The sequence below is a fragment of the Haliotis cracherodii genome, unplaced genomic scaffold (genome assembly GCF_022045235.1).
Source record: "Haliotis cracherodii isolate W230 unplaced genomic scaffold, xgHalCrac1.p SCAF_8, whole genome shotgun sequence".
Classification (NCBI taxonomy): domain Eukaryota; kingdom Metazoa; phylum Mollusca; class Gastropoda; order Lepetellida; family Haliotidae; genus Haliotis; species Haliotis cracherodii.
In genome coordinates this window covers 46,428,866-46,439,782 of record NW_027266341.1, presented here as the reverse complement: position 1 = coordinate 46,439,782, position 10,917 = coordinate 46,428,866, and the positions used below count along the sequence as shown (strand labels likewise).

Below are 10,917 nucleotides of genomic sequence, written 5' to 3'. Positions count from 1 at the left end.
CGAGTGTCAGGTATTGTATAAAAACTGTTGGTCACTACAATCCTAATTACAAATAGTGACATATGTTTCAGTCATTCATCGTGACTCCTAGGCCTTTTCCATCCACATTAAGCTGAAATATTTTTCAAAGCAACATAAAACCAAACTCCCCGACACTAAAGTGGGAACATCTTACACCTACTTCACTTTAGGGCATTCAATCAATATCAATGATTACTCTTAGATAATCATTACACAATAGGAGCAGACATCTGGTTACAGAGGCCAAAGTAATACTTCCCATCATTATACAACAGGGGCAGACATCTGGTTACAGAGGCCAAAGTAATACTTCCCATCATTATACAACAGGGGCAGACATTTGGTTACAGAGGCCAAAGTAATACTTCCCATCATTATACAACATGAGCAGACATTTGGTGACTGAGGCCAAAGTAATTCTTCCCATCATTATACAACAGGGGCAGACATTTGGTGACAGAGGCCAAAGTAATACTTCCCATCATTATACAACAGGGGCAGACATTTGGTGACAGAGGCCAAAGTAATTCTTCCAATCATTATACAACAGGGGCAGACATTTGGTGACAGAGGCCAAAGTAGTACTTCCCATCATTATACAACAGGGGCAGACATTTGGTTACAGAGGCCAAAGTAATACTTCCCATCATTATACAACATGAGCAGACATTTGGTGACAGAGGCCAAAGTAATACTTCTCATCATTATACAACAGGGGCAGACATTTGGTGACTGAGGCCAAAGTAATTCTTCCCATCATTATACAACAGGGGCAGACATTTGGTGACAGAGGCCAAAGTAATACTTCCCATCATTATACAACAGGGGCAGACATTTGGTGACAGAGGCCAAAGTAATTCTTCCCATCATTATACAACAGGGACAGACATTTGGTGACAGAGGCCAAAGTAATACTTCCCATCATTATACAACAGGGGCAGACATTTGGTTACAGAGGCCAAAGCAATACTTCCCATCATTATACAACAGGGGCTGACACTTAGTGACAGAGGCCAGAGTAATACTTCCCATCATTATACAACATGAGCAGACATTAGGTTACAGAGGCTAAAGTAATACTTCCCATCATTATACAACATTAGCAGACATTTGGTTACAGAGGCCAAAGTAATACTTCCCATCATTATACAACATGAGCAGACATTAGGTTACAGAGGCCAAAGCAATACTTCCCATCATTATACAACAGGGGCAGACATTTGGTTACAGAGGCCAAAGCAATACTTCCCATCATTATACAACAGGGGCAGACATTTGGTTACAGAGGCCAAAGTAATACTTCCCAATATTATACAACATGAGCAGACATTAGGTTACAGAGGCCAAAGCAATACTTCCCATCATTATACAACAGGGGCAGACATTTGGTGACAGAGGCCAAAGTAATACTTCCCATCATTATACAACAGGGGCAGACATTTGGTTACAGAGGCCAGAGTAATACTTCCCATCATTATACAACATGAGCAGACATTAGGTTACAGAGGCCAAAGTAAAACTTCCCATCATTATACAACATGAGCAGACATTAGGTTACAGAGGCCAAAGCAATACTTCCCATCATTATACAACAGGGGCAGACATTTGGTGACAGCCAGCCAAAGTAATACTTCCCATCATTATACAACAGGGGCAGACATTTGATGACAGAGGCCAGAGTTATACTTCCCATCATTATACAACAGGGGCAGACATTTGGTGACAGCCAGCCAAAGTAATACTTCCCATCATTATACAACAGGGGCAGACATTTGGTTACAGAGGCCAAAGTAATTCTTCCCATCATTATACAACAGGGGCAGACATTTGGTGACAGCCAGCCAAAGTAATACTTCCCATTATTATACAACAGGGGCAGACATTTGGTGACAGAGTCCAAAGTAATACTTCCCATCATTATACAACAGGGGCAGACAGCCTAAGTGACACTTAGCAAACATTCAAAATCCACAACCGACAATAATGACTGAACCATAATTTCTTGTTTTACTGATATCTTTTTGTTTTATAAGTTGATTGAGGTTTTGTGTATTTACGGTTTTACTGTGGGTGTCTGAATGTAATGATTGCGAGGTGATAAATCTGTTTCCTGAAATCATAACAGCCTCTGTTTTGTCCTCTATTCCTATGTGATGAATGAACTGCTCCACCGTGACATCACACAACACATTATAGCGAGAGAATCGCGATAAACATGTCTGAAAAGTGTGTTTGGACACCTATCCAACGATAATGTCTAAACAAGGCATTTTTATATTTGTTTGATTGTTGTTTAATGCCGTCACACTCAGCAATATTCCACCTGTATGAGTCTTGACCAGACAAACCAGTTATACACATCATGAGCATCGATCCACGCATTTAAGAATACAATTACAAGCAACAACAATCAAGTCCGCGAGCCTGACCACCCGATCCCGTAAGTCGCCCCTTACGACAAGCATGGGTTGCTGAAGACATTTAGCATTTAGAAGTTTCCAGCTTTAGGGGTACAAATTCGTTTGGGTTAGGAAATTACTATCTGAGCCATTAAGTGAGGGCATATTTTACTGTTCCACTGTCCCATTAAAGGAGATTTGCCATAGTTTTCCAGATGTTTGTGAGGAATAGATCTGGCTACAGGTGTGGCTAAAACCGTTATCACCTGCCTCAAATTACAGGTCTATGCATCAAATACCCGAGACAGACGCTCATATCAGTCGGCTTAGAATACACTGTCATCACAACCGCAAAAACAATTACACCGTGATAGTTCTCTCTGAATCTTTCTTTACAATGTGGAATTCCCTCCCTTGTTTTGACACGGCTGCTAGAATTACCCCCGTGCTTTCCAATATCAGAGATATGGGCGCGATACCTACTGTTAAGGTACATAACAGTATAAATCTGAATAACCCATGAGTTCGGATGGTGAATGACTTAATAGCCCCAAACATGAATAAAAATATGGCAACGCCTCCTGAAAATGCACTTAGCGTATTGACCACTGGATGTACTGACATGGGGCACATCGGAACAAGAAGAATATTCAGTGACGTCACTGGCATGAAAGCCCACGCCAACACCATGACACCGATACCGAGTTTGTATCTTATAGGAATCTGTTTGCTTAGGAATGCGAGGGATACGCCCTGAATCCATCGCTTCCGCTGTTGAATAAAATCCATGACTGAAAACGTAGACTTTTCCCACATTTCACCTTCGACGTATCCAAATTTGTACCCTTCCTTCCACGCCATGAGGGCAAAGAAACAGTCTTCAGCTAGGCTTCCTTCTGGGCCAAAGTCAAAGGACACCTTTTTCTCAGCGCTGGCATTCGCTACAATAAACGAACCCTTCCAGCTGAAAACAGGTTTGTGAAGCAGGCCAAGGGTGAATCTCAAATTGCCATAATCTCCACCCACTCGGATTAGATCGGCTAAAGTCGTAATCCAACATACGACCGAATCGCTTGCGTATGTGATAACTCCTTGTCCAAACTCATACTCCCCTGAACGGATAAAGTTCAACACTCCTGCGAGTGAAGACTCAGTGAGCAGAGTCTCCTCGTCTAAATGGACTATCCAATCACTGTCTTTCAAAACAGTGACGTTATCTTCTAGCGAGTACTGCAATGCACGTGCTTTGAATAAGCTCCCCCGTGATGTCTTGTACCACATTGGCACAAGCAGTTCTCTCACATTCAGTAATCCAGTGATGGGTATTGGGTTATCCGTCACAACTTCAAAGGTATAATTCTGAAGTCCTGCCTTTGAACACAGTTCGATATTTCTTCTGAGGTTTCTCTTCACTAAATCTGGGTACGTGCCTCGTGTGACAACCCGGAAGCATATTGACCCGTGTGTCAGTGAGGTCACAAACCTCGAAGGAACTGGATATGTGTTGCAAAATATTATCCCAAAGAAGTTACTTAGCATTATTGGTAGTGGAATCAATGTCAGGGTCCGTAGAATATACATAAGTATTGTTGGTACCTTGCCATACTGTGAATATGGGTCAACATTATTCAGGGGTGTCCTTGTGAAGGGGAGAGCACCCGATGCCGAAAACACGATGACCAGAACAATAAGGAGTAGAGCCAGTGTGAGAAAGTGTTTCAGCCGACTTTTCGTTGTCTTCATCCAGGATTCCAAAGAATCTGCAAAAAATAAGTGACAGGTTTTTTGTTTGTTTGTTTGTTTGTTTAACGCCGCACATAGCATTATTCCAGCTATATGACGGCGGCCTGTAAAGATCAGACAATCAAGTGATTGACGTCATGAGCATTTATCCACGCAATTGCGATATCTGACACCAATCAACAACAGCAAGCTTGACAACCCGATCCCCTTGGTCGCCTCTTACGACAAGCACGGTTAAAAATGTTAACCTAGATCTTCACGGGTTGATAAGTGTAAGCGATAGATAATACATGCATGGAGGAAGGTTATTTTCTGCATACAAAACGAAAAACTTACAATGCAATCTTATGTGACATACACCATCTGTAAAACGTTGCATTTGTACGTCATTTGTTTGTTGTTAACTGCTGCAGTCAGGAACATTCCAGCCATGTGACGGCGATATGCAAAGTATCAAGCCTGGACCAGACAAACCAGTGATTGATAGTTTGAGCAATGACCCACGACGTCTGTCTAAACTGACATGCAATTAAGCAACTCACATGACCTGACTCGCCTCTTACGATAAGCTTGATTGCTGAGGACCTATTTTAACCCCTATTTTAGGTTGTATATGAGCTTGCATAGTGAAACTCCGTTTGTCCAGAAATCCTACCTCCAAGGCGATTAGTGGTAGACAACATCCAAACATTCGGATGATACTATAACAGCGGGTGTCACCTACTGTAACCACTGTACCTAGTTTACAGTTAGCTGTCACAAGCATGGACGTACTGGCACCACACTGAGACAAAAGTCGAGTGAATACTAGGTTTGGGTATTGGAGGTTTAAAGTGTATCATACTATTTTACGATGCACAATGCCGTATCACGATATATTGTATAATTCTAAATTTTGAATTGGGAGCAATTTGAAACACCAGTGTATGAATTAAAGTTCATATGAAACAAAAACAAGTTGCTGGTACAACGTAATGTTTACCTATTTTCTTGTGTATAATGTGCAATTAATTTGCGCATCATACACGATATAATGACTTGTAATGTTTATTCTCTAACCGTGACGTACCCCCTGAAATAGCATGTCATAAATCTGAACTGAAGTACGCAATTTCATCATGTAATTACACTGTCTGGTTATAAAAAGTGTTCATTGTATATCTGGACAAGACCCAAAGGCGACTATGCTTGTCGTAAGAGGCGACTAACGGGATCAGGTGGTCAGACTCGCTGACTTGGCTTATGCATGTCACCGTATCCCAATTGCGTGGATTGTCTGGTCCAGATTCGATTATTTACAGACCAGCTGGAATATTGTTGAGTTCGGCGTTAAACAACAAACAAACAAATTATGTCTGTAATTTATTTTATCAATTTTATTCGTAATTTCATTTAATATTGTTGGTGAAGTGTGTGTAGTGATCGGTAGATCACACAACTCACCGTTACTTACTGCTAACTTAATCAGCCACAGAGGCCAGAAGATTAGTAAATATCCCTTGATAATTAGTAAAGCCGCACTACTTAAACCACACTAAAATGTGTTAATATGTAAACACATACCATACATGTTCAGGAATGTGTTTCAATTCTAAACGTATTTAGAATTTAAATACCTTTAAATATGTTTAATAATGATGTGTATTTTCATAAAGCTATAAGTCAAATATGGTTGAGACGTATATTATATTGAAATTAGATGTGCACATCAGATTCACGGGTACTTGCATAATATATATATACCACCAGGACTTACAACGAACTTGGCACAATATTAACATAAAGATGTACAAAATTTAAATAATCCAAGCTAACAGTGGTGACAATGAAAGTATATTTGATCGCTACTTAGCCTTTTTTAGTTAGTGATGAGAGGCCTCAAAGTATAGTAGTATACTAAGTTATTAGTAAAGTCTACTAAATGTTAGTGGAAAGTGAATTTCACTAACTAAGTTAGCAAACTTTACAATCTATTTCTGTCAGTGCATTGGAACTCGTCTACCCCGTACAATGATGGAGTGAGCAGTAATTAAAGCTTATTGATGCTCCATATTTTCGATTGTTTAATTCTAGTTATAGAATTGTTCCCTAATCACACAAATGTAATATTGAAAAAGTTCTTTTATTCATTATAAGTTTAAAAGTCAGTCAATATCTGTTGAACATCTTTTGGAAACTAGCACATTTCTATCTAGCTATATTTAGATTTGGAATACAGATCTTAGATTGACATTGGTTAACTTTGAAGGAATTTGATATTTACAAAGTCCTAAATTAAAAACCAGGGACTTTGTAAATATCAAATTCCTCCAAAGTTAACCAATGTCACTCTAAGATTAGCTTTAGTATTTTATGTGCTTGTTTTGCTGTGTTGCATGTGGTGGACATACTGTGTTGTGTTGCATGTGATGTACTTGAAATGTTGTGTTTGTTGTGTTGTACTTGCTATGACGTGTTTGCTGTGTTGTACTTGCTGCTATGTTTGCTGTGTAGCGTTTGCTGTGTTGTACTTGCTGTGTAGCGTTTGCTGTGTTGTACTTGCTGTGTTGTACTTGCTGTGTTGTGTTTGTTGTGTTGTACTTGCTGTGTTGTACTTGCTGCTATGTTTGCTGTGTAGCGTTTGCTGTGGTGTACTTGCTGTGCTGTGTTTGCTATGTTGTACTTGCTGTGTTGTACTTGCTGTGTTGTGTTTGTTGTGTTGTACTTGCTGTGTTGTACTTGCTGCTATGTTTGCTGTGTAGCGTTTGCTATGTTGTACTTGCTGTGCTGTGTTTGCTATGTTGTACTTGCTGTGTTGTGTTTGTTGTGTTGTACTTGCTGTGTTGTACTTGCTGCTATGTTTGCTGTGTAGCGTTTGCTGTGTTGTACTTGCTGTGCTGTGTTTGCTATGTTGTACTTGCTGTGTTGTACTTGCTGTGTTGTGTTTGTTGTGTTGTACTTGCTGTGTTGTACTTGCTGCTATGTTTGCTGTGTAGCGTTTGCTATGTTGTACTTGCTGTGTTGCGTTTGCTATGTTGTACTTGCTGTGTAGCGTTTGCTATGTTGTACTTGCTATGTTGTACTTGCTGCTATGTTTGCTGTGCTGTGTTTGCTATGTCTTACTTGCTGTGTTGTACTTGCTATGTTCTGTTTGCTGTGCTGTGTTGTAATTGCTGTTGTTTGCTGTGCTGTGTTGTAATTGCTATGTTGTGTTTGCTGTATTATACTTGCTGTGTTGCACTGGCTGTGTTGTGTTTGCTATGTTGTTATTGCTGTCAATGATGTGTTATACTTGCTGTGTTATACTTGCTGTGTTGTGTTTGTTGTGTTGTACTTGCTGTGTTATACTTGCTGTGTTGTACTTGCTGTATTATACTTGCTGTGTTGTACTTGCTGTGTTATACTTGCTGTGTTGTGTTTGTTGTGTTGTACTTGCTGTGTTATACTTGCTGTGTTGTACTTGCTGTATTATACTTGTTGTGTTGTGTTTGCTGTGTTATACTTGCTGTGTTGTGTTGTACTTGCTGTGTTGTGTTTGTTGTGTTATACTTGCTGTGTTGTGTTTGTTGTGTTATACTTGCTGTGTTGTGTTTGTTGTGTTGTACTTGCTGTGCTGTGTTTGTTGTGTTATACTTGCTGTGTTGTACTTGCTGTGTTATACTTGCTGTGTTGTGTTTGTTGTGTTATACTTGCTGTGTTGTGTTTGTTGTGTTATACTTGCTGTGTTGTGTTTGTTGTGTTATACTTGCTGTATTATACTTGCTGTGTTGTACTTGCTGTGCTGTGTTTGATATGTTGTACTTGCTGTCAATGATGTGTTATACTTGCTGTGTTGTGTTTGTTGTGTTGTACTGGCTGTTGTGTTTGTTGTGTTATACTTGCTGTGTTGTGATTGTTGTGTTATACTTGCTGTGTTGTACTTGCTGTGTTATACTTGCTGTGTTGTATTTGCTGAGTTGTACTTGCTGTGTTGTGTTTGTTGTGTTGTACTTGCTGAGTTAAACTTGCTGTGTTTAACTTGCTGTGTTGTGTTAGCTGTGTTGTACTTGCTGTGTTATACTGTACTTGCTATGTTGTGTTTGCTGTCCATTGCTGTACTTGCTATGTTGTGGTTGCTGTCCATTGCTGTACTTGCTATGTTGTGGTCACAGTGTTGTACTTGAAATGTTGTGTTTGCTATGTCCCTTCAAAACAAAATTATGGCAGGGTTGGGTAGTCTCATCCATTGTTACCCAGCTTCCATTACCCAACTCCCCTTGGTGCATTATCATATGTGAAGCTCGTTGCTGGTGAACCAAACAAGACAAGCTCACATCGTGTAGTTCTGATCTCACGATGTCACACCTACCGCCTTGATCATGATCTGTGTAGAAAAAAAAAGGGCCCAGAAGTGAATAGTTATGAAAAAGATCTGATCCTTGGTCCTTGTTTGCCGATGAAAATGTATGAGAAATGCACTTTTACATGAAAATTCTTTGAAATACGTGTACGGTAGATCTGTCATGGTCATTTGCTACTAAACGTAATTCGGATAGAATGATGTCGTTGATAAAGACTGCTACTGTATGCGTTTGACAGGGCGAAGGTTACATATCTCCACGTCACATGTTTTCGAGCCCACAAGCAATAAGGTAGGCCTAATCAAGATAGACGCTTCAACACCCGCTGAAGACATCAAGTGTTGGCTACTAGTCGCTGACGTTATGTTAAGAATTAAGCTTCAAGAGGTAAGATATTCAATATGTTATGAAAACATACCTCAAAATTTATTTTCTTACTAAGTTAGTACATTAGTAGGCCTTATGGATGGGGCTCGAAATCATGTGACGGTAACAAGATGGCGCCTTATCGACTCGTTTCGCTTGGCGAGGCATTCCGCCATTATCACTATAAAATTAACAAATCAAGATCATTTGACCATCTATGTGTTAACAGAAATAACTGTTCTCAAATGTGAGACTTAATATGAGTATATTGTGATTGTTATTAGACACGAAATTAGAAATTCTTCTTAGGGAATAGAAAACCCATAACACGGGGAATATTTATATCCATTCCGGGCCTGAAGCCTTCCACCAAATTCCCTGACGGGGGCGGAACAGCGAATCTTGATATCTAGTTAGGTCTTATATAAGAGGTCTAGTCACAAATTGATGTGTACCAATGTATTCTTTTTTTTGTAATTTTCGGTCTGTACTTACATTTTCTATTTTTCGTTGTCATGTTTCAATGCGATTAGTTGTGACCTTGACCTTCGGTAGAACAGGGGAAGTAACCCAGAATGGAGAACGATAGAGTTCGATGTGTACATAAAGACGATCGCCAAGCTTTAAATAACAACAATTAAGAGTAAAACCACAGGAATATTATTTCTGGCGTACTTCTTGTATTGAATCTGTGTCAGGCTTCCAGTGATGAGATGTGGATGTAAGACCTACTATATATATGTAAAGTATTAAAAATAATCAGCATCCTGTGCCTGTGTTTGGACGCTCCGGAGGCAGTGGTTCGTTAATAAGGCAGAGGCACCAAGTCGATTTACCATTTTCTGACAGAATGTGTAAATGTTGTGTATATAGATGATCGCCTGGGCTGATCATTGAATCAGTACTGGTAACTGGATCATGCTTAAGGTGTTCTTTGGGCGGTCGGGTAGCGTTAGCTCGTCGCGCCGAAGACCTGGGTTCGATTCCCGACATGGGTAAAATGTGTGAAGCCCATTTCTGTTGTTCCCCACCGTGATATTGCTGGAATATTGCTAAAAGCGGCGTAAAACCATACTCACTCACTCAAGGTGTTTTGAAAAATAAGGTGGTGTGGTTAAAAACAAATTGTTGGGTTCCTATCTATCTTCTAAAGTTCTATCTTTTATGTGATCTAAATAAAATACTACACCTGGGAGGGAAATTCATTTCTGAGTAGGACTCTTAATGCCCCAGTGTAGAAAACAGACTGCACGTGGATTTCCGAGCGAGATGATAAATCTTTTGCACCCCGCTACGAAGCAAAATTCTCATGAAGTTTACGAGTCATTGATAGTCACAAGTTAATCTTAGCTCAGTTGAATAATATTATATGTTTTCAATGTGTTTTAATTGTTTTATGGTAGATTGAAACACGCCGGCAAGATTCGTTAAAATAGTATCAGTCTGGGTATGTCAATGGGATATAGCACTATAAAATCTGCACAAGCATCCACACACGCACGCCCGCACACACACACGCACGCCCGCACACACACACACACACACACACACACACACACACACATCTTGAACGCGACGTTAAGCACGAGGCTGGCGGGGATCGAACCCACGATCTTCCGCTCTCCGGGCAGATGCTGTATCCACTGTCCTCAAGGAGGCCATGACACAACATAGAATCAAGTTATTTGAGAAGACTCGCGACTTGAAACATAGAGAAAATCAAAGCGACATGCCGGTATAATAGCAGGATTCACATATCTGCACTATTTTAATACTGAGCCACAAACGTGTGGCGATGGTATCCCAAAATAAAAGTATATTGAAAGGCTCCTTAAACTGTTCTGACCAAACATAGATATCCATTCACCTATAACTCTGAAATCTGCACAAACAGTGTGTCCCTTCTCCAGAGAAAACGGGGCATTTTGTAGACCACGCCTAATAAATTTGCGTAAGTTACATAGTATCCACATGTAGTTTTATTCACTGATGATTTAACTTCTGTTCATATATATGCTACTGAATTCAGAGACAACCTTCTTATTATAATGTATATGTAAAGTAACTTG

At 40.0% G+C, this 10,917-nt stretch overlaps 1 protein-coding gene across 1 annotated transcript; it reads right to left on the bottom strand.

Moving 5' to 3' along the window:
* Positions 1-2,780: 2,780 nt before the first annotated feature.
* On the bottom strand, positions 2,781-9,365 carry LOC139450791 (beta-1,4-mannosyltransferase egh-like). The gene is made up of 2 exons (XM_071232632.1): positions 9,344-9,365; positions 2,781-4,180 (listed from the first exon to the last, which is right to left on the bottom strand). The coding sequence occupies exons 1-2, from the start codon at positions 9,363-9,365 to the stop codon at positions 2,781-2,783; spliced, it is 1,422 nt and encodes a 473-aa protein (XP_071088733.1).
* Between the last annotated feature and the right edge of the window lie 1,552 nt (positions 9,366-10,917).